The 27,433-nt window shown below is 42.7% G+C and overlaps 1 protein-coding gene across 14 annotated transcripts in view; it reads left to right on the top strand.

Annotated features, from left to right (window-relative positions):
* The window catches only part of CAB39L (calcium binding protein 39 like), a 65,394-nt gene extending 40,438 nt beyond the window's left edge, over positions 1-24,956 (top strand). For all 14 annotated transcript variants that reach the window (XM_075046251.1, XM_075046249.1, XM_075046240.1 and 11 more), the window contains 6 exons: positions 3,446-3,564; positions 9,607-9,775; positions 13,297-13,356; positions 14,933-14,998; positions 15,687-15,830; positions 23,068-24,956. In XM_075046251.1, coding sequence (XP_074902352.1) covers positions 3,446-3,564; positions 9,607-9,775; positions 13,297-13,356; positions 14,933-14,998; positions 15,687-15,830; positions 23,068-23,247 — 738 coding nt within the window. In that variant the 3' untranslated portion in view covers positions 23,248-24,956. The remainder of the gene's footprint in view (positions 1-3,445; positions 3,565-9,606; positions 9,776-13,296; positions 13,357-14,932; positions 14,999-15,686; positions 15,831-23,067) is intronic.
* Positions 24,957-27,433: the final 2,477 nt, after the last annotated feature.

The following is a 27,433-nucleotide window of genomic DNA, read 5'->3' as shown; positions in this document are numbered from 1 at the left end:
GTAACTGCAATGCATCTGATTTTTTTTTTTTAATTAAAATGAAAACATGAAAGAAATATTGTCATATTATGCTAGAATTTATTGAGATCCTTTCATTTGTCTTCTCCCTGCCACCCCTGGTTACTGTTAAATGTCTTAATTACAAAAACCCCCAAACCCCAACAACACGAACCACTAAAAATCCAGTAATTTATTTATTTGTTTTTAAGAAAAAAAGAGAGCGGGGCAGAGAAGATACTGTTAGCAAATACACCACAGAAGGAAAACTACTGAATTTTTTTAGTTACCTGAGAGTCTGTATTGCTTTTGTCAGACAAAAAATTCTGTATGGACATATTGAACCCACAGTCTTCAAATGCAAGCACTGAATGAAATACCTAATCTGTTGCTGAATTACTGTTATACAAACAATTCTAATAAGTCTTACTGCAAAATAGATTTTTTCCATGATAAAACCTTTTCAGTCATTTAGCAAAGATGTTATACATACTCTTTTGGCAAAACAATAGAAAAGAAATGTCATTGAACAAGAGGATAGTAAGAGTATGTGCTGCTTTGTCTTCATATTCCCATTGACTTTTTTAGTTTTATCAACTTTTCTGCTTCCGTTTTATATTGGTGGCCACAGTTGGTATTTAGATTTCTTTGTTGAACAAGCAATTTTATCAGTTTATAACATGCAAATTAATTTTTTCATGCATAGGTAATGGTAGAAAGCAAAATCATAAATTACTTGAAAATCTGATTTCTGAAGGGAATAGTGTTTTTGTAGGTTACTTTGTTTTGTCCTGACTCCCTGTCTACTCCTCACCAACCGTGCTGCCCACTTTGATCCCAGTTTTGCACAGCTGTACTCCCCTTTGAAGATGTGTTTTCAAAGACTTCATGAAACTTGATGGCTATTTAGAGGAGCGAGAGCAGAGTTAATGCCCCCACAGAAAATAAGGCAGAAGCACAGACTTGAGTCCTGTCTCACTTGTGTTTCATCTGCCAGTACGCTTACAGCACGTGTGGCTGGGGACGGGCATGCGTGTAGGGGAGACTTGCACACATCCATCACACGTCTATAGAAAACACAGGTTTATTGCTTCTGCCACTCAAGAAACAAGGTATAATTTTGGTGAGGAAACTGTTATGAAGCACTAAAGTTGGATTTGGGCAGGAGCCCAGAATCAAGATCAGACTGTATTTTTTGAAATTTAAAATATGAAATTTATTGTTGAACTTTGAAGAACTGAGGAAAGTGTGCATACAGAAAAAGTCAACTAGAAAAAAATAGATGTTACTAACTACATATAAGCCTAAGGGTTCACAAGCTGTAAAGCCACTAAAAGAGGCAGTAAATAGCCACAAGCTCAAGACTAGTGACATTAGATGCTTTCCCTTACTTTGTCTGGAAACAGGAGCTAAATTATGGTATAGGTATCATCAATTTGTTATTTGTATAGTGGCATCCTTTGCAGTTTTTTTGTTCTTGTCTAGCCACCTTTTCTCCATACTGCCTTATCTTGTACTTCAGTGTCCATATGTATTTCATTATAAGGCAAAACTGAATCACAGATCCAAGTAAGAAGTGTTGCAAAAGTATTCCTACAATTTTTATAGATGTCTGGTGGTCAGGGAGGTCTGCCTTGGTTCCCTCCTATCTACCTCCATTCCTTCCAGGACAACCCAGGGAGACCAACTTCTCTGGCTTTCATCATTGCTGGTCTCTAGAAAACTAGATATAATTGGATCTCTCTCTCTCTCCACTCTCAGAGATATATAGAGAGATATATATTTATCTCTTCTCTGCTATTGGAAATAATGCTGCAGTGCCCTTAATATTAAGTAACTAATATAAAATTTGGCATAGCAGAGAGGATCACTTAATTTTTGGCCATTTTCACCTCACCCTTTCAACAGCTCTTCTCTGTCTGGATTGTTTTTGTCTTGGAGTAACTGCTGAAGCCACTGGGGATCACAAGATTCCAGGCATACGTTACGGGTGTTGTAAAGGTAGGGGAGAATGGGATGACTTCATAAAGAATTAGCCTTATTAAGAGAATGTCCAAGGGTCAAAAGTGTTGCAGACAAACGCAGATGGACTGGCCTGCTCTGATTTTATTCTATTTAATTCCCTGAGTCCCTGAGTCTCCAAGCCAGCTGGGTTGGAACGAGTAAGAAAGCAGAATATTTTGTGTTTCTCAGCAGTGATTTATTTGTAGAGGTGAAACCAGGGAATTTCCCTCTGTGTGAAACTATCTGCTCCTTGGCTTCAGACGTTCCATAAGTTCTCCACCAAGGAATGTTTGTCCTCGCGAGACAGATCAATGAGCATGATTATAAGTAACCTTTTGCTTTAGCTTGCCTTGTGCTTTGTGACCAGCTGTTGACTCAGTGCCTTGGTTACTGGTCATTAGTGCAGCGGTCTCCCCCCTCCATTAATTTCACACATCAATTTGTCTCCTGTGGCCAGGGGAGAAGGCGGTGGGGGAGGAAGAGGACTTCTAATGCAAGATGTATTGGCAAACCCTGTGGCTGAATAGAATGTAATTTGGAAAGACCTTCTGACAAGCTGTTTGCATGGGGAAGTGTTCGAAGACAAAACATGGTTGTGCAGACAGGTGTATACAGAAGAAAAATTGGACAAAGCGAAGGATCTTAGTTGTGACTAAAGCAGAGACATGTATGTGAAGCAGCCTTTTTATCAGTATTAATGATTCCATTCTTCACGGTGAAATAATAGGCGCAGTTTTAAATTTAACCCTGATTTTCAAAAATGCATTCACACTTGTCATTGATTGCATTTGAATAATGAAAACTTTAGCTTTGTAAGTCTAGGCTGTGGGGCAGTGTACTTGGTACTAGATTGACAACTTAAATTTGGAGGCTGCAGGAGCAGTAGTACACAGTGCAAAAGCATGCTTAGCTCAGGGTAGTGACTTGCTTTTCATAGAATCACGGAATGGTTTGGGTTGGAAGGGACCTTAAAGATCATCTCGTTCCAACCCCCCTGCCATGGGCAGGGACACCTTCCACTAGACCAGGTTGCTCCAAGCCCCATCCAACCTGCCCTTGAACACTGCCAGGGATGGGGCATCCACAGCTTCTCTGGGCAACCTGTGCCAGTGCTTCACCACCCTCACCCTACCTTTTTCGGTACTTTAATGTTGCTATTTAAGATAGCCAGGGACTTCCTTGACAGAATAAGGGGGATGCACGTCTTCATTTAGAAGAAGAAAGGTGTAAATGGGAGTGGGGGGATTGGTAGTCTTCAGAGCCACCCGACAGAGGAAGCCTTCTTGTGGTGCGGAAGAAACAGCAAGTATGAGGTGGTGGGACTGTGGAGAGCCCAAAAAACCTGTTTTGTTTTCACTTTCATTTCTACTTTCAATAGAGAGCCTAGTAAATGGTCATTTGTTCGTGTTTTTCCAGCTGAAGATATATTTTGCTTTTTTAACAGGGCAAAAAGGACGTTTCCCAGATATTTAACAACATCTTGAGAAGACAAATTGGCACGCGTAGCCCTACTGTGGAATACATTAGTGCCCATCCACATATCCTATTCATGCTTCTAAAAGGGTGGGTACTTTAATTTGACTTAAAGAGCATTGCCTGGAACATGCTGGCATTGCAGTTGATCTACTTTCTCACTTTTCAGTTAAAAAAAAAAAAAAAGATGTTCAGATTTTGTTCCAGATATTTTGTTTCTTTTATGTTGACTTTCTTTCTGCTTAACCGTATACTTTTTAATGACTGGATTATTTTATTTGGCCGTTATTTCTTCACCAAACTTCATGTTGCAATAATTATGTGTTGATTGTTTTTGAGTGTTCCTCACGTGATGCGTACTTCAGTTCTTGCCCTAAACTCTTGTATGGCATTGCTGATGACTGTGGAGTTTCATTTAGACCTTTTTGCATTGCAGGAGTGACTTACAGTGGTGTCTGTAAACAATTAGAGTCAAACTGGACCACTATGTGGTAGAACAGAGAGAAGCAAAAATGCATAAAAAGCATAGTTGTGTCTGTGGGACAGACTTCTGCAATGCTTGTAGCCACATGTGAACTTCAACTTTGAATTAATTCTGTAATGAACTCCACAACTTTCAGCATTAATTTTATTTTTTTTGTGTGTTTTTTAACCTTTGAGGGGGTCAGTGCTCAGCTGTAACCCGGTGGTCCCCAAGGTAAGTTGGCCAAGGAGGGGGAGTAGACTGCTGTATGGAGAGGACATCAGCTGTAGTTGCATTCAGGAGTGCACAAGTGTTGGCCTAAAACTCTTGAGGCTTCTGTCCCCTTTACTTTTGACTAAATGCACCTTTCATTTAGTGAGAAGCTTTGCTTTTCCAGCCCTTGAAGTGTACTGTTTTCTGCTCAGTTTTCTTTTGGCTTTAGGATTTTGTTCATTTTTCCCTAAGGAAAAGAGAATATATGTGATTGGGATTAAATAACAGATGTAGAAATAAGGAGATTTATTAGCTGATCAGTATGAAATAACGTGGACTCTCATAGTAGTTGTATGGTCACGCTAGTAACAGCCATTCAAAAACATGATATAAGCCTTTTAAACTAATGGTTAAGAGAATGAATTTTTTTTTAAGTGTCTGTCTTGCTCTTGAGGTTGAAGATTTGCATTTTTACCATTTGCTCCACAGCCAGAGTTAGGAAAATACTTAAGCACCATCTAAGGTTTGTGCGTGACAAGGCTGCAGCCCCAAGGGTAATAAAATTCTGTTCAGCCAGCCTCCCCCCTCTCCCAGGGGCAGACCCCAGTCAAAGAGAGGGATAGGCATGGGAGTCCTCTAAAACAGTTATTTCCTTCAAAACTGGCCACATTCCAGCACAGCTGAGTAGCTGTCGTGGTTTAACCCCAGCCGGCAACTCAGCCCCACACAGCCACTCGCTCACTGCCCCTGCTTGGGATGGGGGAGAGAATCGGAAGAGTTAAAGTGAGAAAACTCGTGAGTTGAGATAAAGACAGTTTAATACGTAAAGCAAAAGCTGCACACAAGCAAACCAAGGAATTCATTCCCCCCTTCCCATGGGCAGGCAGGTGTTCAGCCATCTCCAGGACAGCAGGGCTCCATCACGCAGAACGGTGACTTGGGAAGACAAATGCCATCACTCTGAACGTCTCCCCCTTCCTCCTTCTTCCCCCAGCTTTTAGTGCTGAGCATGACGTCCTATGGTCTGGAATATCCCTTGGGTCAGTTGGGGTCCGCTGTTCCAGCTGTGTGTCCCCCCAACTCCTTGTGCCCCCCCCCCCCAGCCTGCTTGCTGGTGGGACGGGGTGAGAAACAGGAAAAAAAAGGCCTTGACACTGTGCAAGCACTGCTCAGCACTAACTAAAACATCGCTGTGTTATCAACACTGTTTTGGTCACAAATCCAAAACACAGCCCCATCCCAGCTACTATGGAAAAAATTAACTCTATCCCAGCCCAAACCAGCACAGTAGGGAAAAAAGTAACCAAGAGAGCTAGTCAGTACCAGGGATTTCAAGAACGGTGAGCTTGTGGTTGAACGTGGTGGCAAAGCTCTTGGTTGCTGCGACAGGAGGAGGTGCAGACCTGCTGTCTTCCTCACAGGCAGGGCGGTGAGGAGCCTGGGGGGGTGGCTGGGCTGAGCTAGGTCTTGCTCTTAGAAGTATAGTGATTTGGGGTGATTTAGGTTTAATCGTGAAACTCTTGACTTGTTTTCTGTTACTAAACACCAGCTTCCTCAGAAAGGAAACCAGTAAGCTGGTTAAATGGATTTTGGTTTCGTTTGTTCGTTAAAATTCACCATTTATATAAACCTCAAACTAGTTGTTTCAGGACAGTGATGATAATTCTCTCAGTCGTCATTAAGTTGTACAACTGCTTTCAACTTCATATATAGATACAATAATTTTCTTCCCTTTTCTCTGTCTTTGCTTTTTCGATTTTTCACTCATTTTGTTTTTGCACGTTGCGCATGTATCGCTACCATATGTCTGGGCTTTATTTAAAGCTAGAAAATATTTTTGGATCATGTCCCAGATATTCTTTGGCATCTGTAACAACCAAGAATGTTAAGATGACAGTAAAGATTTTATGTTATGCATATGTGTGGCTGACACATTTTACTGTAGGTGACCTGAGCCAGTGGACGTATTTAAATGGCATCACTTAGGTGTTTTTTTGGAGATTGCTGCTGCGTGTAGCAGCGTGTCCGTGTTAGTTTGGTCCTCAGCTCCTTGTTCTTGATTTCTTGGCTATCTCTTTGCAGCACTGCACTGTATCAAAATTGCCATTTCTGGAGTTTCTTGTTAGAAAGTGCTGTTGAATTCATCAGCAGTAGTCCAGAAGACAGTACTATCCAGCCCTGATGGTATCTGAGCAGCTGCTGCAGAACAGTGTAATGATGTCAGACATGATGCTCCCTTACCTGCCTATGTCCTGCTGCTGGGACTGTCTAAAACCAATACTTAAAATATGTGCCTACAGCAAGGGTAGGGCCCTGAACAGGCAGCTTGCTGCATGCAGGCAGCGTGCTGTGCTTGTGTGCAATCAGCTATGAGACTGGGAAGCAGGCACTTCATGTTAGACATGACCACTTGAAAACGTGACTTGAGGACACATTTTCATTTTTATTTAATGGCAAATGCAATACATGGAATCAAAATCTGCTTAAAGGTAAAGAGAGTGGATTTTGCTGGCTTGTACCATTCGGTGTTTGTTATATGGCGTTATTTGGAGAGAAAAAAAAAATAGAATTCTACTATGACTGTAAAAGAAACAGCCTGGGACTATTGTGAAGACTTGTCATTGTTTTACTCGTATTGGATGCGAAATTTCCTCTGCCCCCTGACAGTCAGTTCCCAACAGTATCAACAAAAGTTTGCTTTTTCATTGCATAATGTGAGTTCTGTTGAGTGGGAAGGATCCTGAATCAGAGCTCCCGCCCGGTGTTTCCTGCCTAATACTCCAGCGGCACTGCCAGCTTGAGATAACTGTTCTTACCTTTTAGGCTTCGTTTTACTTGTTGGCTACTTCCTTCCAGCTTCTCAGCTTCAGAAAAACATGCAGCACATAGCTGACTACTTTTTTTTTTTTCTTTGGTAGGTTAATTGACCTTCCTGCTGCATGAGGACTTGCTTTAATAGTATCTCATTTTCTGTGTGTGCAGGCTTTGTGTATGAGTAGGATTTCAGATGAATACAATGTTTGGTGTATATAGAGTACCAGATATATTTGGGCCAAATTTTTTCTCCGGTCTCAGCATATTGCGTTAGCCCAGAAATAACTTTCATCCTTTTTAATTTCAAATATCTTCCCTCTACTACAGTGACTATAGAGGACTTGAAGTTTGTGGCACTTGCACTGTTTCTCACAAGTGAGAAATTTATAAGCTCCTTTGTGAATATATATCATGCCACATGCTATCTCTAACATACTTAGTCACTGCCACGATCTGTTTTGTAATGACCTCTTCACATCGCAGTGCAGTTAAAGCTTTAATGGTATATTGGCTGAAGTTGCAGAATTCCCCTTAAGTTTATCCAAGGATAAACTCAGGCTGTAGAAGCTAGTGTAAAATCAGATCAGAATATAGCTGTTTGTCAAGACCTTGTTTCTCCCAGGCTTGATGCCTTCCTAATCTCCTGCCTGTGCTCCTTGCCTTGTACCATCTTCCGCACTAGCCATGCAAGTACGATTCCCTCTGCACCGAGATGCACCTCTGCTCTCAGTCTTGCCTCTTTCAGCCTCCACAGTGAATGTTTTGAAGTATTTCAAGCCCATTATTTCATTTTCTGGTTGCCCCCAGTAGTCAGTATGGGGAGGTTTCTTTAGGTTGTAAGTTCATCCAAACAGAGAACAGCTCAGTATTTTTTTTTTACGCTGTGGGAATACGTCAGCACAGAGCACTAGTTGCTTATTAAAAGTGATTTTGAAACACATTTCTATCATTCCTGCCTGGTGGCTTTGCATGTAAGTGTGGGTGCAGAGAACATGCCAGTTATGACGGGACAGCCTGTAAACTTCTTCCAGGCATATTCCAGGAGCCAAACCCACTTCCAGATAATGGAGCATTTGACTAAGAATGACTCTGTTGATACTTATGTTTTAAAAAGTTATTGTGCTGGAAACAATGTAATTTGCTTTTATTCCAACCAAAATATTCCTTAGCCAACTATTAAATATTTTCCTGGCTGCACTCCTAGGTGCAACTCTGCCTCTTTTTCCTTGAAAATTAGTATTCCTGTTAATGGAGTTGAGGAGAGGTATGCCTCAATGGGAAACATAAGCAAATTTCTGTTGTCTAAAGAGTTATAAATTCACGTTTGCAAATGTTTCCCAAAAGGAAACAAATAGGGGCTTGAGTGCCTGCATTTCCTTGAGGGTGGGAAGTTTCATTTGCCTATTTCAAATAGTAATTCATTTTTCATTAAGCCAACTATTGTTGACGTGAGGTTGAAGTATGCAGCTCTGGTATGCTCGCAAAACGCTACCATTCTTTTAAATTGCAAGCTGGTGGTAAATTTGAGCCCCCACTCACTTACAGCACAGATGGCATTTTGTGTTTTTCTTTCTTTTTTTTTTTTCTTCCTCTTTTGGCCTAGTGATAGAAATTAATTGTTCAAAGGAAAAATGATGCTGATGAGCTCTTGGTGATAATACACAGTTCTGATATAGTATAACCAGCTTATTGAAACAGAGCGTGCTTTCTGTCTCCTTGGACTTCATCACTTTCACATGACTGAAGATTGCTGGAAGAAGTTAATTTTAAGTCCTTCCTGACTGCTGGATTTCATTCTTTTTTTTTTTTTTAAAGTTGTGTTTCTAACAGTTTTGTTTCAGATTAAATTCAGCTTTAGAGAAATCAAGACTTTATAGAAAGAGAAGATGATCTGAATTGCCTCCCCTCTCCTTCCCTCTCCAAGATTGAGAAGTGTGCTGGCTCCTGGCTATTGCAATGCGTGTGCCATAACAGGATTGTAACTTGAGGAACGAATACTTGTCTCCTGAACAAAGTCATAGCCTCTGCAGAGGAGGGATTGAGCAGAATTCCTCCTAAACTGCAAAAAAAATCTTCAGAAACTACAGAAAGCTTTATTCTGTGTAGACTGCCTGGATAGACTTCGTACTTTCCTTGTTAGACACATTGATATGCTAGAGCGATCTTCTCTAGAAGAGGAGTGGGAGGTGTTGGATGGTCATGAGGTGTTACATTTTTCTTGGATAAACTGAGGAACCGAGAATTAAATCTGAAAAGGGAGATTGTTATATTGTATGGGATTTGCTTTCTCATAAATCTAAAAAGGTGAAGGAGCTCTGTTGAAACGTTACGCACTCCCCACATGGACTTTCTGCAGAGAGGAGGTGTAATGCACATTTACACCGAAATGTGTTTTGGCTTGTGAAGGCAGAGGTTAGCGATGGGGAACACTGGCCATATTATCTGTGTGTCTGCTCCTTAGCTTTGGGCTGAGGTCCCGAGGCAGGTGGGTATAGTGCTGTGGCTGGGAGCTGCCGTCCACGTGTTGTGTCCCCTCTGGCGCAGGCGATCCCTATGCTACAAAGTTCCCCATTGCTGGAAAAGTGCCCATTTATCTTCGTTCTTCTACATTTTGATCTTTTCTGTTTCTTTTTATTCTTCAGATACGAATCCCCAAATATTGCCTTACGCTGTGGAATTATGCTGAGAGAGTGCATCCGGCACGAACCCTTGGCCAAAATTATACTTTTTTCGGAACAGTTCAGAGACTTTTTTAAATATGTGGAAATGTCAACTTTTGATATAGCTTCTGATGCCTTTGCTACATTCAAGGTAAATTGTTTGATACCTGCATGATAGCGTTGTGTCAAAAATGGCACTCTATCAGCAGTCATCACTGAATGTTCTGTTGCCTTTAAACTGGGTGGCTTTTTTTATTGTTCAGTAAAGGATATAATTAATCCTTGGTCTGTTTGTAACAGGATTCACAACAGTGATCAAGTCCCAAAGACTCTTTAATTCAATTCAGATTTACAGTTCACTAATGTTCTTCATCTTGATAACCCAAGGTCTTTTATGCAACCATTTGAAACTCAAATTAATCATGTATTACATACCATTCTTGTAAAATGCCTTTTCCTCTCCCTACTTTCCCCTGGAGACAAAACCACTACCCATCATGACCACAAACAGTAAATAGAAGGAATAATTTAAAACTTTTGAATTCCTTGTAATTTTTGCTGTCCTTCTGAGTACGGCAGTCAAGTTTAGATTAATGCCGTGCCCGCTGATTGTTTTACCACGTATTCGTATGCTTACTTTTGTGACCCGTGGTTCAGTGTAAGGACCATACTGCTAAGAGTTAAGTAGGTGAAAGCACTGCATAGACTCTGTATAGAGTCTCTGTGTTGTATTAAAAATGAAGTTGGGTGAAGCTTGCCAAATTTCTTGGAGTTTGTACGTGACCATCTTTCCTGCAAGGTGCTAGCATAGTCTTTGAGCAAAATTTGGTGCCTATGAGCTTAATGTACGGGAAGATTAGTTTATTTCTGAAAAATAATTTAAGCAAGTTGGGGAAAATTCTGGGGTAAAGACTCTTATAAATATAGATGTAACTCCTTTTTTCTTTTATCATTGAGTTCCTTGCTGTCGTAGAAACAAGTTGTTCATTCTTTCCTCTCAAAGCTAATTAGAAACATGATTAGATAGACCTTAGGAATAACTGTAAAGAATGTTGGAGTTCAGCTCAGCAATTCAACGCATAATAAAACCCAGCCTTGGTTTTTACTAACTGAATGGGGTAAAGGTTTGTATGATGGAGATAATGTTGCGTTCTTCAATAATGAGTTGAGCAGGATTACCAGTTCAAACCACCTGTTAATCAATAGCAGCATCTTTCCATTATTTTAAGCTGCACTGTTGTGGTATTCATTAGGTAAATGTTATGAAAGTGGAAGTAGCACAGAAACACAAACAGAAGTACAGTGTCGGACTGTATAAAAATGCAACATAACTGAGATGATTTAATCCTCTGTCTCTGGCATTTTACCCTATGCTTGGAAGAGTATTTGTCTCTGGTCAGCAAAAAGTGCTCCTGGACTCTGTTCCCAGCTTGACAGAAGAAATTTGCATCTTTTCCCCAGGTCCTGCTTTGAGCAGGACAGCAGTGTCTGATTGGTGATGGACAGTCTTCAGCCCAGCCAGGAGGCAGGGTGGGGACAAGGGTCAGTTAAGCTGTGGCAGGGACTGCAGACTGCTGCGACCCTCCCCAGAAAAGCGGGATTGATGTTGTTCAGGGATCTACAGCTGTGGAACTTCTGTCCCCTGTGATCTGAGTGTATTTTTAGCAGGATTTAAAAATAGGATTCTACATCCTCACACGCACTGGAAAGAGAAGAGTATGAGGGCAGTTCATCCTCAGACATAGGGCAGAAATCACCTTTTAAAATGCTTGGGGAAAATGTATAAACTGCATTTTTTTTAAATTGCCCCTTATTTTAAATTGCCTGACCTGATACATGGTCGGTTCTGGAAATAAACCAGCTGTTCATCTCATCTCCTATTTGTCTGTTACTCTGAATAGCTGGAACAGCAAGAAGTGATGTGGAAGCGACTGAATCGTGAAATGTGGAGCTACCTCCTTTCTAATACCGTAAAAATAAGTGCTGTGATTGCTCGCTGGTTGGTTTACTGAACTCATGTTTTCAGTTCTGTTTCCCCTGTGTTGGGTTTGTAGTGTTGCCACCAGGGTGTCTGGTTCAGAGCTGAAAGCCTTGGATAGTCTATGCACCAGAAGAAGGCTAATTAAATGTGCGTTAAAGTCTGAGGATGTTTATAGTAGGGAAGTATTGGAATTTTTGATGATATGGAGATGTACTTCTTAATTAAATTCAGCCAGGTGCACTGCAGAGAGGAAACATAGCTGCTAAAAATGCAGAGGAAAGCAGCTTGTATTTAAAGATTCATTCAGCTGTGGAGAGTACCAGCAGTGCTTGGAAAGAGTGCTGATTGAATACTGCTCCTCCACACTCTCTCGTGATTTTCTATGAAAAACTCATTTCAGATTATATTCCATTTGTGCCCCCTATTGAAAAATGTTGTAGTTGCCTCCTAAGTGCCCTGCATAAATGCTTGTGAATCACATTTGTTGCACTCAGCCTTTTAAACTGCTATCGTTGCAGTCCTGCTAAATAAAGGAATGTATTAAAAACATGTACTGGATTTTATAGCACTCTGCTTTTCTCTTATAATTGATGGTAAAAATAAATTAAATGATTAGTATGTAAAGGATTTCTTTTATTTGTGATGCTGTAGAGGATGTGTCTGTGCATCTGCTTCAGCTACTTATCAGCTTCAGTCTCTGACTGTGGGTAAGGAAACCAAGGAAGAGATGATGAAAAAGATAGCAGAAACTGATTCACTGAAAAAATACTGACTTGAATGGACTTCATTAGGCATTTATTGTGAGCAGTGTTACGTTTTAAAAGAGGCAATAAGATAAAAATTAAACTTAAATGCCTCAGACTGGACACTTCATTTCATAGCTATTCATCCAGTAAAGAGATTTGATTTCTTCTGGAGCTGAACATTTGCATCTCTGTCTCTGAGCACCAGCATTCCCCTTCTGTGGGAGAGGTTGCTTTAATTTAAATTTGAATTAGTTGGGCTTTTTTAGCATGGGAGGCATTACGTGTCCAGCTGTTTAAAAGGTCTGCTAATGCTTGTGTCAGTAAGCCCACCTTGGGCAGAAAGAGAGCTGCAGAAGGGATTCATCCCACCTACTTGAGAGCCCTTTCCCAGGAGGGAGTGGCTGTGGAGGGAGTCTGGATGGCTAGCTCAGATCAGCACCTAACTTTTAGGCTTTAAATAAATAAATGTATGTATACAGTGGTTGATTTTGAGTCTTCCTTGTTGTATTCTTGGGAGATGAGCAATAGTAGTTGATCCAGCTTAGTATAATTTCCAGCTGTGGGGTAACATGTAGATCACTTCTGGCTTTGGGACCATAGCTGATCCCTCCATAAAGGGTTTGTTTATTTTTTTCCTTTCCCCTACCCCAATTTATTGTAAGCACTGTGTACTATGACCGATGACCATAAGAAAAGGTGGGAGGGAAAAGGAATATAAAGAAAGAGTGTTAGAGTAGTTTTAGATTGATTCTGTTAGCATTAGCCAAGTTCTTAAAATCCTACTAAACACACAATGCAGTATTGTTTTTAAAAGCTTTCTGTCTCTAGGAATCATGTTGTAAATACCTCCCAAAAGATGACCTGGTAAAAAATGCTAAAATACGTTTGAGAATCAAGGGGCAATCAAATGAGCACACTCAGGTAACCTTTCTCTGTTTTCCCCAGGACCTGTTAACACGACACAAATTGTTGGTAGCAGAATTTCTGGAACAAAATTATGATGTGGTAAGTATAAATGCTAGAAGAATTTTTTAAAAAAATCTGTTCGTGCTTAGCTGCAAAAAGTGTGCTTTCAGTAGCAGAGGGTTTCCTGCTCCACATAAAATAGTCATGTAGGACTATATGCAAAACTAAGCATTGCTTTTACTAAAGCAGAATCCTTGTGTGGTGTTTGAAATACAGGTACCCCCTCTGCACACACCTGGGGGACACACCCCAAGGTTTCAGGAGAACTGGGTTTAAAAGCAAGTTTTATTCCTCTCTGCGTGCATCCTGTCTCCTCATATGTGAATGGAACTATAAACTTTGTATGTAAATAGATCATGGGGAAAAAAAGGTGCACATTTTTAAACAGTTTTGTGATATTCCAGCACTGATAGGGCCAGACTGGTGTTATTTATAATACTTTGGGACAGAGGAGAAGAGTTACTGGAAGAAGTTTTAACATTACTGGAAATTATGTGTACCTGAATGGGGGACTGAGGTGTGAGTATTCCTCTTACCATCCTCAGGCAATTAGTCCCTTGGTTTGCTGCCATTTTTCACTTTTATTTTTTGGCTTGGTTTTGAATCAAATGTGGGTCAGAAAAATTCCACTGGAATCAACTAAAATTGAACTGGTACGGATCGTGGAATTAAGACCACAGGTTATGTTCTTGTGTTACCTGAGGTATTCTTTATTTCATTGCCAAAGTGAAAAGACCGAAGACTATTTCTTTCATTCTAGAGTAACCAAGAAGGTTAAATAAAGATCAGGCATATTATTGCTGAGTCACAAATGCAGCTTAACTGGAGCAAAATTAGTGTTTATGCTAATCTTTTCCCTTAATAATGAAGCACTGCTCTGGAACAGTCCCCATTCTACGTTTGTTTAACATTTAAAATTTTTAAGTATAAATTGTGGGAGTGAGCATTTTTTTAGGTAATTCTTGGACAGCAGCGTTGGGTTTTTTTGCTTGTTAGGTAGATGGTTTGAACATATCGTAGCCTTCTCTCTCGGTCTTCTTGACCACAAGATTCCCTTGGCCCAATCCTGCAAAAGCCAACACACGCTTGGCTCCCAGTGACCCTTGTTGGGCAAATGGCTTTAACGAGCAAGGGTGCTGAAGGCTGGTGAGGTGGCACCTCACAAAAGGAGCTTTTGGCATACACCAGCACGGGACGCACCGTCACCAATTTGGGGTATTGTATTAAATCACACAGCAAGTCATGACCATGATATGAGTAAGTAGACGTTACGTGCTGGACCTACGTGTCCCGGCAGCGGATTCACCCTCTGTAAGAGAAGGCTGTACGGGCACTGGCTTACTTCTGTCCTAGTTGGCTTACACCAGCTCCTGTTACATCCAGTCCATATGTGGTATTGCTCTCTGCAGTATTTGGAAGAGGAGTGTTCCTGGGCATTAATTCACTGCATGATAAGCAGCCAAGAAAAAAAGGCCATGAGGCTGGCCCTGGCATTGCAGTGAAGTGTTAGAGGGTGGCACTGCTGCATCCTCTGCTGCTCCTCTGGGGTGGGAAGGACCAGGAGGAGGAAGGATGGACATGAATTGGATGCATTTGTGTTTTCTTGTTACTCTAGATCTTTGAGGATTATGAAAAACTCCTTCATTCTGAGAATTACGTAACAAAGAGACAATCTCTGAAGGTAAAGTAAAGTCTCTCAGCACTTTCCTTCTAAATTTGAACTCCATGTTAGGCAGAATATCAAGATGCATGTATGGCAACAGAGCAGCCGTGTACTTTCTAACAAAAAAAGACATAAGTGCTTAGGATGCTCTTCTTACAATGCACAAGAGCTCGCTCTGTCTTTTCTTTCCTGGACCTCTGGTGAAGTATTGGGCTGTTTCTATGGAACAAGCACTATCATTTTTCCTCTGACCTCAAATCTGTACTTTGGTTCAGAATGTAGGTTAAAACGAACTTGAGAGTAATGTGATAGTCTCTGTCTGTTGCTGCTTGCTGCTACAGCACCAAGTCTGACATGACCGGCAGATAGGACCAGATAGGTGTGTTAATGTAATATCTGAATGAAGTGAAGGTGTCTTTGTGGGACAGCTGCACTACACTTGCTTCTGTCCTAGCTGGCTTATGCCAGGTCCTATTACACCAGCCCATATGTGGGATCCCTCTCTGTAGTATGTACATGATGAGCATTACTGGGCATTAAGTAACTCATTGCATGATAACAAGTGTAGTTAATTTTTTTTTTTAAAAGGTAGTGATATTGAAACCTCTTAGGCAAACATTAAAATATGTTGCTGCTTTCTTTGTGTTCAAAAATAATGTGGTGAACTGATAAAAAAAATGGGATTTTTTTGTAATTGTGTCTATAGCTGCTGGGTGAATTGATTCTGGACCGACACAACTTTGCCATCATGACAAAATACATCAGCAAACCAGAAAATCTGAAGCTGATGATGAACTTGCTGCGAGATAAAAGCCCCAACATTCAGTTTGAAGCATTCCATGTGTTCAAGGTGAGCTAGTATGAGCTGTAGAGGTGGCAGACTTTTTCTTCTCCTCATAGAAGTGTCTTTCAAGGTGGGCTAGAGAAAGCCCAGAAAATTAAGGCAAAGCTTGGGGTTTACAGTCACTTCCAACATTTGAGAATGTCTTAATTGATAACCTTTCTATCACTCAGCCTCTGATTTCTGTTTGCATTCCTTCAGCTGAGTTCTAAAGCAGCATCACTTTGGTTTGGGCTGAGGGTAGTCAGTCAAGTAGCGATGAGGTGAATGCTACAGGTAACAAAATACACAGCTTCTAGGTGGTATCCAGGGTACCTTCCCCCCAAGTCTTAGGTCATTTTACCATGTGATTCTGAGTAAAGATAAAAATAAAAGTCCTAAAACTCTACATTAAGACTAAAAGTAGATGGTGCTGGTGCTGTGCATTAGCGCAAACACAATTTGCTTTTAAAGGCATTAAAAAGATTTGGTAAATCTGAGCTGGAAATGAGTTTAATCCTTCCGTCCTTTTGCAGTGATCATTAATGCAGTCTTAAACAATTACCAGACCCAACCAGTGTCCCTTTCTTCATGATGATTAATGTTAATTAGTGAAAAGTTTACCATTTTTCTATTAAAAAAGTTCTCTGCCTTGGGACAGAGGGTGAGTTGGATTGTTATTATGCAAAACTGCCTTTAGTTTGGAATGAACAGATTAATTTCTAACTATGTAAATAGAGCTGTTAATGATTTTCAGAAGAGGAATATTGAGCCTGTAAGGATATCTTTCCCCAAGATGGTTGAGAAAGATACCAGGTCACACCAAAAGGCATGCTATTGGAAAAAGGTTACATCACCCTCCACAAATTCAGGGTGACTTGTTGAGTTTTGTACTTCTGCCATTTCTGATTTGGAAAAAAGCTTTCAGATCTTCAGTCTGGAGGCTTAGAGGATGTGCAGCTTCTCCAAAAAGCTTTTCATTTCCAAAATAAAAAGAAAGCTTCAAGGAGGATTAAAAAAAAAAAAATTCCCTTCCTGAAATAAGCAGCTTGGTAAGCTGTTCCCTTGCTGACTTCCTTCGTAGTCAGCTGAACCACTGTGAGTAAGTTCTACTCCTCCTCCTTATCAGGAGGTATGTGGCTCCAAGATAAGCGAGCAGTCAAGCTCCAAACACTTGCAGCCTTTGAGATGCCTATGGAAGGAAGGGATCAGAGGATTGGGCTCTCTTAGACACTCTGTGAATAAATGCCAGATTTTTATGTATTAAACACATGAGTTGCTGTTTCTGAATTAATGATAGGCATGGCCCAGGCCTTGGGAACAGCTGATTTTGCTTATTTTAAGAGGCATTTGAAGGGATTTGGAATAACTTGAAAGGATTCCAGTGTGCAACCATGTAATGCATTTCTGTTGCTCCCATTCTGCCTTCCCATTCCCTCCCTTCCTTTCCTTTTCCAGTATGTTGCATCTCATTTCCAGTTAGATTGGAGATATTGCAGGCTCAGCCTTGCTTGACCACTTGCAATTGCTACCATGTGGACGTAATGCTGAGGCCTTGGGGTGTCCAGCAAATCAAACACTGTGTGGTGATAATGTTGTATCTTTTCAGTTCAAAGGGCCAAACTCTGACTTCAGATACTAACCTCCATGGGATGTGGTTGGTTTTTTCCAGCATTTCCAGCATTTAAGCAGGGCCATGGCATTCCTCACGCTATCTCATGTGCGTAGTGCATGTTGTGAGGAAATTGCAGACTCGGAGCAGGACCTGATCAGCTGGAAATTGCTCGTTTATAACCACCAGTGCACACTAGAGTAACTCTAGAGGTGCAGCAGAGCTCGCCTTTGAGGTCCTCACTGAGGAACTGGGTTAGCTGGATGTAGAAGCATTCCGCTTCTCCCCAGTGGTAGTTGTAGGGTATGTTATAGAAAATTGCATTGTCAATTAGCTTTCTAGAGCGGGTTAGAAAAGATAATTTTCTTCTGATTTCACTTCTTAAATTGAATTCTAACTTCTTGAGAACTGCTAAAGGAAATTCTTAACTATTTAAGAGAGTGGGGTAAAGCACTACTGGCTGGTTGTGCCCTGTTCTGCAGCGTCCCTGCCTCCTGTTTCTGGGTTAGTGTCCCTCAGCCTGGTTCCCTTGTCAGATGTAATAATTCCATGCTCCTCTAGTTGGGAGAGGAATCTTGTCCTTGGCTTTTAATCTCATAAATTTTAAATTGTGCCCACATTTTTAAATTGTGCTGCCAAAATACCTGTGCAGTCCTGGCTGAAATTACAGTAGACTAACCACAGTGATTTGAAATCAAAGGTCTGCTGAGAAGTGGGTATTTGCTTCTCTGTCTGAGCTGCCAAAAGATTTGGGTTTAAGTTACCTGATTTAGATGTTTCACCAGTTAGACACAGTAGAAATGAAAAAGTGCTTGTTTTGTAAGCATCCAGATTCCAACACTCCCATGCCCTAGCTGACCCCAGAAAAGGCATATGGCTTTTACCTCCCTGAGGCAATTTCTGGTTATTGAAGATTCAAAACAGTAAGGTAGAGCTGAAAATGATGAGGACCTCTAGTGCAAAAGTATTTTGCAGGAACACTTTGTGGCTGAAAATGCCAGTACCCCTTCAGGCTCTGAGAAAATGTCACTCCTTCAGGATGCTTTGGGTGGGAAATTGAAGACAAACAGACCACCCACTTGCAATGCTTCCTTCCATTCTTCCTTCCTCCTCGTTCCAGCTCCTTCTCTTCCTTTTGCCTGAGCACAATGGAGCTTCTGCCTTGAGGCATCATCCTAAAGGCCTGCAGCTGCTTTGTAAAGCTGGACGTCCCAGGCGATGTATGCGTGAGGATTAGGCAGTATTTAATCATAAGGAAAAGCTAACATACCTCACCCCCTTTCCTCCTCCTCCTCCATAAATAATCCAGTGGGGTTGCCTAGAGTTGTAGCCTTTGTGAGTCACTGGCTCTCTGCATGGATTTCAGTGGAGAGGTCTCAGTCCTGAGCATGCACACTCTGAGGACCAAATATTGGGAAAGGCTCTCCAGCTCCTGTGATGGGTTTGTGACAGTGATTACTGGAGCCTGCTTTGAGTTTGCCTGTAGGGGAGACCGATTCTTTCAGATGTGCATGAACGTGGTGCAGGTATTCCTTTGACCTTACGTGTTTACAAATAAAGGCTAAAAACAAGCTCTCTTGGCTTTCACGTAAACAATTAGGCTATTTTGAGGAAAACACCCTGTAGTGGTGAATTGGGATTATGCAACTTTCTTGTTCTTAAGCAGACATTTAGCAAGATGGATTTTATGGTTTAAATCTAAAAATAGAATGGGTACACTGTGTTTTGTGACCTTAGTTTCATTTTTCCATTCTCTTTGTGCACTTTACAAAGCTACCTCCTGCAGCTTGCACTGCAAATGATCTCACATAATTTGACTGTACTGGCAGTTTCCTCTTGGTATGAAGCTGAAACCATGTGTGTGGGGCTGTGTCCTGTTTCTTAGCTGGAGAGTTTAAAGGGCAAGAAGTGTTATGCGAAGCATTGTGCTATAAGCAACGTGAACTGTAAGGCACTTGTGTGCAGTTTCCTGACACAGTAAGATTGTGCGTGACCCCAGAGTAAGACTTACAATACCCAGTCCAGGGTATCCAACCTCTGTAATTGTTTTTGCTCTGCTGCAGTCCCAGGGGATGGTGATGCCTGGTTATTAATTGTAAGGAAACAAGGTCAGATTCTCCGATCAAGTGGTTTTAATATTTGTTTGAAGAAATACAGTGTATGACTCTTAATGGAGAGGAGAGCAACAGTTCCACTTTGGACCACTTTTGAAGCTTCAGAGCTGATTTTCATTCCAGGCCTTTTGCAAATATTCACAAAACGGAACTGTGTTGAAACAGATATTTTTAGAGCTGGAATTTTAGTATGAGTACTCTCTTTATTTTGGGTCTCTGTCTCTCTCATGTATCTGAATCAAGTTCTCTAGAACACGCAACCTTTCATAATAAAACCATAGGTGAAACAAAGTTCTCTGTGAAGTGTTTTAGCTTCAGTTAAACTTCGTTTTTAGTAGAAATGTTCCAGATAGCGTTAATAATGATTTCTGTTTTCAGGGTTTTATCTCCTCCTCTCTGACAACACAGAGTTCTGAACAAGGGGGGGCTCTTTTAAAAGTAAAGTCTCATGGTGGTCCTAATCCTGGGCTTTGTGAAGCTGATTAGTAGATACTGGCAGAATTGATTCTGTTTGCTTAGCCCAAGTATTGAATAACACTTCAGGAATTTTCTGGTCCTTCAACATCCTCTCTTTACGAGTCCCTGTTGACACTGAGCAAGACTGGCAGTCAAGATGATCTTTGTTTGAATGTTAAGTTTGATGGTTTTGCAAGGGGAAGATTATAATCTATAAATAATTGAACAGGAAGATAAACAGGACGTGATGTCTTCTATTAAACTAAGTTCTTTAATTATTTGCTACGGTAATACCAGTTGTAGGACCAATATGAAATGCTGGTATTTACTAGGTTTACCACTGAAACCTTCTAGTTCTGTTTGCAGACCGGATAGCTTTTACAAGAAGAATTATTTAGATTTCTTCATTTTGAGAGTCAGCCTTCAGTTATCTTTATAAGGAGGCCTAATACTCATTGAAGGAAGATGTTCAAGGTCAGGCTGTAATCAGATTATTTCTGAAAATATGGGTCCTGTCAGTTCACTTGATCGTTTTCTTCTCCTGGTCGCAAAGCGGGAACTGAACTCCAAAATTCAAAGCTTTTAATGAAGATCTGTAATGGTTACTTTCCTCATCCCTGCCCATAGGCTTACGTGCTGCTTTTCTGAAAGGAAGCTTGTCCAGCCATCTTAGGGCTTAATCATGGTGCAAATCCTGGAAGTATCCAGCCTCCATCAGCATGGTGACCTGCTGTAGGTCAGCACGTGAGGAGCTGCGTTGCGAGGCTGCTCGAGCTGAGAGCGTGAACTGCCACAGTCTCAGCCAGAGCCAAACATTCATACCCAGGAGATTTCAAGATTCATATTCCTTAGATAAGGCACAGACTGGAAGCTGTAAAGTATGTTCAGCAGTGATTTAAATCCCCAAACCCTTTATTTCTCATATGGGGAACCAACACATCAATAGCAGCACATCAAAGTTATTTGCAAGAGAAGGGATATTGCCACAGAACAATCAGCGATCGACAGTCCATTAAGTGCAGTAAGAGCTGTGAACTGGCTGGCTGACCCACTGATAGATGTGTCCCTGGTAAGATGTTGCACTTTGAGCGCTTGGAGCATCGTGCAGGAAAGCTGTTATTTTAGGGTGGCTGCTCTGAAGAGATCTGTGGGAGTTGGGGCTGTTGGTGCTACTCTTGAAAAGCTTTAGGTGGCAGGTGGGCGTAAAAAGACATTATCTGAGATTATAGCTCAGGGTAATCAGAGAAAGGCAATGTGGAGGCCTGTGCAAAGACTGTGTGAATAACTATAGATACTATACTGTCACAGGGACCGTGGCCTGGCTGCTAGATCAAGGAGAACTTTGTAAAAGACTTGGGGCCTGGAAGCATTCACCCAGCATGGCAGAGGTTGCAGCTTTTTCCCCAGAGCAGAGGGAAAAGTACCTTGACGCAGGGGCTCCTAGAAGCGACCTGAGGAGGAGGGATCCAGAGGAGACAAAAGCACAGGCAGGGATTAGGGCTCTTAAGGCATCAGGATGCCAGGGTTTAAGAGTAGATGCTTTGCCTCACCTTTATGGAATAAAAAAAAAAAAAAATAATCTTACCTTCCTGTCTGGGCAGAAGTACTTAGTGTGGCACTGTTGATGTGTGCCGAGCCCCATTCCTTCCACACGTTCCCCACCCGTGGCATTTTCCATGCCACTTGTACGTCCCAATTAGGGGATGTTATACGAAGCCTCACAATGGGTCTGGTCTGAATCCTGTCCCAGGCTTTGCCAGGTGTTGTTTCTGGGGGCAAGGGGCTGTAACGCAGCCCCCCAGGACGGTGTGCGCGTGTTCCTCATCACGTAATGTGACTGCTCCAAGCGCAGCTGGTCGTAGCCCGGGTTTTCATGTGTGCACAATCTCAGCAGAGATAAATGAACCTGCAGAAGAGCCCCGGGTCTGGAGCCAGTGGCCCCAGAGCTGGGCAAGTGGTGATGCCACCTGCACTTCGCTGGACAACATGCCATTCTGTACTGTCAGCAGATATTTGTTTTCATTCTGGTTTGGACAGGCATGGAGGGAAGCTGGACGTTTTCCAGTTCTGTCCATCCTTAATTTCTTCTCGTCGGGTAGAGAATAACTCAAGTTATTTATGGTGTTACACAAGCACTCGGGCGGTGTTTTGTTGACCAGCCATGGTAACCTCGAGGCGAGCCAGATGTGGGAGCTCTTCCCAGGCTGGCCGGGGCTGTGCTGTGCCTGTGTTCCCACCGCCAGCCCCCCCCGCCTCACGTCCGCAGAGCCTGCATCTCTGTGGCATCCTCAGGTCCCTAGGAAGAGCTTGCCACTGCTGGCCTTTACAACAGGCCTTAAGTTTTTTGTCATCAGCTGGCGCGTACGGCAGAGAAAATGTTAAAGAAACGGTGTCGTGGAGCAGGGGGTCGCGTTCAGAGCTGGAAAACTCCTGCGGCTTTAGGCTTTGCAGGAGGAAAAATCAGAGCACCACTAGGTTTATCCTTAAAAACTACTATCTGAGAAGACAGGTAAGCCCACAGTGAGCGTCGTGTCACCTCCCTGCATTGCCTTCTTGCTCCGCTCAGCGAGGGCAGCGAACGTGCCAGGCACACCACGGCCCTCCTGCTCCTGCTGCTGGAAATTTCCACGCTCCCATGAATGGATTAGGCAGAGGGAGGTGGAGCCTCTTGACATTTTTTCCAAGCCAAAACAGAGCTGGCAAGTCTAATTTTAGGCCTGGTTTAGTATGGAAATGATATCAATACTGACACAAAGCTTTTCTGTTCTCCTGATAATTAATTTCTGTGTATTTAAGTCTTGCATGTGGAAGAGGCTGAGAATTGATAGCCCGCTCTCAACAGCTGGGCTTACAATCAAACGCTTTATCCACAAAGAGCAAAATTAAAGGGAAGAACAGGCATAGCTTTGTTTCTAACTTCTCTCTCTGTGCCTTGGGACAAGGTGGGTAGCGGCATAGTATCTGCCTGCCAGGCTTCAGCTGACTTGTTAGAAAATAACTTAGGATGATATTGTGACTGATACTCATCCCCCTCTCTCTTTTCTCTCTCTGTGTCTCTCTGTGCCTGTGTTTGTTTGCATGTTAGGTTTTTGTGGCCAGTCCAAACAAAACACAGCCTATTGTGGAGATCCTGTTGAAAAACCAGCCCAAGCTAATTGAGTTTCTGAGCAATTTCCAGAAAGAGAGGACGGATGACGAACAATTCACTGATGAGAAGAACTACTTGATTAAGCAAATCCGAGACTTGAAAAAGCCAACGGCATGAAGAACTCCTCGCGTTTTCCACTGTAGGCGTTAGTCTCATCTGTTAAGTTCCTCTGTGTCCCTTAAACACCACAACAGTGCTTGAGAAGGCACGGCAAGTGCCTGGGTTGTTTTTTTTTGTCTTTGTTCCTAGATGTCAAGAGTATAGGGGTTTTACATGAAAACTAAAAAACACAAAAATCTAGAATAATATATTCTTTTTAATCAAGACTACAATTATTTATGTCAGTTTAGAATCTCTCTGTGATAGAAGCTGGTTGTGCTCAAGAAGAATGAACCTCTTTGCTTAACTTTATCAGCAAACTCAAGCTGTTGGTGAGTGCACAGAGTAGGTCTTCTGAGGACTGTAACGTTGTTCCTTTGCACCTGTAGTTGTGACTTTGTTCTAGTGCTGCACACACACAAGACTGTGAAAGAGTACATTTGTCTCTGGAGTTAGCTGCACTTCTAGATTAGGTTCTTTAGTCAAAACAGTGGGAGACGAAAAAGCAGTAAAGGTCTCGGGTTTGCTTTATTTTTGTGTTCTTTCATCTTTAAGTTTTCTTTTCTCCTAGATCAGAGGTTTTCTATTCAGTGCTAGGGAATGGATGAAAACATCACCCAGATGAACTGTTTCTACCTGCCTCCCATTTTCCTGTGTGCAATCAACCCTGTGCTAGAGCACAGGCTGTTCCCACCAGCTCCCAAGCAGACTGATGAGGAGCAGCCCCAGGTACGTGGTGCCCATGTACTCCCCAATGGGAAAAAGGCAAGAGCAACCCCTTCTCAGTCAAGGCCCATGCTGTATTGCTAATAAAGTCATCCTGCACCTACTAAAATAAGCAAGAAGCCTGTCCCCAGTTTCAGTGGGAATAATACTGGGCAGCGGCCACAGCTGCCCTTGGCTGAATCGTGCCAAGCGCTGAGCACCAGTGCGAGAGGAGAGTCCTCAGCGTTTTCCAACCCGGATTCAAATCCCAGCCGTGCGAGGTGGGGTTGAGCCGTGTTCAGCAAGGGGATGCTGAAAATGGCCTCAGCCTGAACCATTGAGTGGCCTGGGGTCCCCAAGTCTGCAGGTGCTCTCAAAGCTGAGAGCATTTATTGGATACCTAAATTGAGTGTGGGAGGCCATTTAGCAGCTCCAGGCATGAAAGGCTACTGGTAGTCTGGGGTTTTCTATCCTTCTTCATCCTGACGTGAATTCAGGTTCTGCGTTGAAGTTGTAGAAGGGGAAATCATTGCACTTGTTAATGTTTTAACTTTAATAAGCTCTGTGGTCCAAACAGTGTTTCCCAGGTGTGTTTGAAGAGTTTTGGGGGTCTTTCGTTTTCTAGTGGGAAATTAAAATGTTACTCTGATGCTTTATTCGGAAGTGGAGTTTGAGAGCAGGGAGTGGAAATTTCTTGAATTTTTCTGGACAGCCTAAGTTCTGAGTTTTCCTATTTGTGTTGTAAGACAATTATCTAGCTAAAACTCTTATCTAATGCTTCAGATAAAAAGGTGACACTGAATTGTAAAAACAGAACAAGACCTTTTCCTTCATTAAACTGTTGTATATTGGGGTGACTGATACTTTAATTTATGTGCTTTAGAAAAGGGATGAAGCGGAACAGGTTGTGGACCCATGGATTTTTCAGATGTCAGATATACACAACAAATGTACATCTTAGTTGCCTGGAATTAAAAAAATATATATATTTACAAGCTATTAAAGGCATGATTACTGATCAACCTTTATTTCTATCTCTGGTTTTTTTGGTTGGTTTTTTTTTTTTTCCCTCTTGCCTTTCTGGGTAGCCAGACTCTGCACAGCGCTAAATTCTTTCTCTCCTTTGCCAGCCAGTTTCAGCAGATGGAGAGAGACAGAGAGGGAGATGAGCACTGCCTTCAGAGCTAACGCACTCTGCAAGCATCACATCTGCAGCCCTGGCTGGCAGGGGACCTGGCAACAGAGGCTGCAGTCCAGCTTCTCCTGACCCCGATCTTCACCCCCAGGTAGTGCTCATTATCAGTGGTAGTTTGCAGGTCGATAAAGGTCTGTCTCTGGAATCGCAGTCCTCAGAGCTAGTCATGTAAGTCTGATCCTCTGAGATTCAGAGCCCGAAACCAAAGGGCACTTGGCTGTGCTCTGGGCTCCCGGGGTGGGGCCGGTCTGGATTAACACAGAGACACGTGTCCATTGCCTCAGCCTCTGGATTCACATGAGAACATCGGGCTTCCAGCCCGCCCTTGGAAAAAAGCGTCTAATGGTGTATTGCTGGGGAATGCCTGCTGGACAGGGAACAGAGCGATGGGTCCCATCCCTGCAAAGGCAGCCTTTTCCAGTGCGAGCAGTCATCGGACCAGACGAGTCAGTGGTAAGGAGGGCATGTGGAAAAGGGGTCGTGTGTGTCTGCAAGGGCTGTTTGGGGGCAAGGAGTGGTCGTACAGTAAAATGACATGTGCCAGGCCACTTGCAGCTTATCACACAAGAAGCTGGTCCTGAAATAGATGTTGCCAACACACCTCAAAGTAATTGAGTCTTCCCCACGCTCAACTTTCTTAGCTCTGAATGAAGAAAAAGCAAATGGTGAAGGTGAAACTAAGCACCATAATAATACTTCACAGCAGGCAGGGACGTATCCCTAATTAAATGAAAATAAGGTATTTTCTAAAGCAACTTTGAAATAATGACAGAACTCCCAATTTCCTTTGGTGCATTCAGTCACCACGGTTCTTCTGCCTAAGCAACTGCTCCCACCAGGAACTCACAATTTATCTGAAATTAATATCTGGGGGAGCTGTGTCATCGCAGAACACTTCATCAGAGTGAGGACAGGGAAGAAGATTGTAGTCTGGAGAGAGAAAGAACCTGGAGGATGCTTGGGCTGCAGCCTCTCCATTCCAGTCCCCACCCAGCATTCAGGGGGGTTTGGATCGTACAAAGGAATCTCTGCCAACATGCGACGTACGATCCTGCACATAAAACCTTATTCGATACAGCAGAGCACCAGGAATCTTTGAACCATCAGCTTCTGTCCTGGGATTTGGGCAGTTTATGCTGAAATCAGAAAAATCTGATGAGAAGCGGCAACGGCCTCCCCTGCCTGTCATGGCATCTGTGCCAGCAGGTGTGAACCGGGGGGGATGCGGGACTCTGGCCTTCAAGAAACATGGGCGTTAAGACCGCTTGAGCCTCTTAATCTGCATGCTCCAGGGACAAGATCAGATGAGGAGGAGAGGATGACTTGAACCTTGTAATCTAATGATAAAAGCACTTGCGTGAGGGAGAGGAGATCTGGATCCCATTTGTTCTCCAGTGCGTGCTTTGCTCTTGTCTGTGAAATTGGAGCAGGGCTAAGAGAACCCGAGGCCTCTTTCCAAAGGGTGCAGTAATGTTTGCGCAGTAGAGAAGCTTTTTCTCTGGGCTAACAAATGCTTCATTTTTCTGTCTGAAGTAGAAGCACTTCAACGTTTTGGCTGGAAGCATCTTCCTGCAGAATGTCTTGCGTGTGGTGGTGAAGGCCGTTGTGAAGCAGAGGGGATGTGGGTTTTGGTCTCTGTGGCATGAAAGGGAATTGTACCTAGCTCTCCCCCTTCTTGACTAAGCACTCTGGCATAAAAATATATGTTTCCATGGCCTTCTGCTGGTTTTGGGCTTGCATTTTGGCACCTGCCACTTTACCTGTGTGGAGCTTATGCTGTGTTTGCCTTGAGTATTGCCCACTGGACCTGTACGCCTGCAGCTGAGCAGCATCAAGCAACCGAGGGATTACGTAGACCATAAGGATTTGTTGCATTTACTGTCAAGCAATGAAAGCCCATTTCATAGCTCTTGTGCTGACGGGCCTGAAGTGGCCAGTTGCTTTCTTGTTGGAGTAGATAGGCAGCAGAAATTCTGTTGGGCTGCAGTGCTCCCGGGGTCTGAGAGGAGACACCCAGCACTCGCCTATGCCTGGTGATGAATGCAGGCTCCTAAGGGCCTTTGCTGCTGGAGCCCAAGTCCTGGAGCTGCTGGGTTACATCAGTTTTGGGTCTCGGGAAGCTGCAAATGGCCTGGCACATGTCATTTTACTGTACGACCACTCCTTTCCCCCCGCCGGCCCTTGCAGAGACGCACGACCCCTTTTCCACAAGGCCTCCTTACCACTGACTCGTCTGGTCCGATGACTGCTCGCACTGGAAATGCAGGTCTCGGGAATTGATGTGTTCCCCTTTCCAGCCAGCAC

The sequence above is a fragment of the Buteo buteo genome, chromosome 14 (assembly GCF_964188355.1).
Source record: "Buteo buteo chromosome 14, bButBut1.hap1.1, whole genome shotgun sequence".
Classification (NCBI taxonomy): domain Eukaryota; kingdom Metazoa; phylum Chordata; class Aves; order Accipitriformes; family Accipitridae; genus Buteo; species Buteo buteo.
This window is presented reverse-complemented; position numbering and strand designations above follow the sequence as displayed.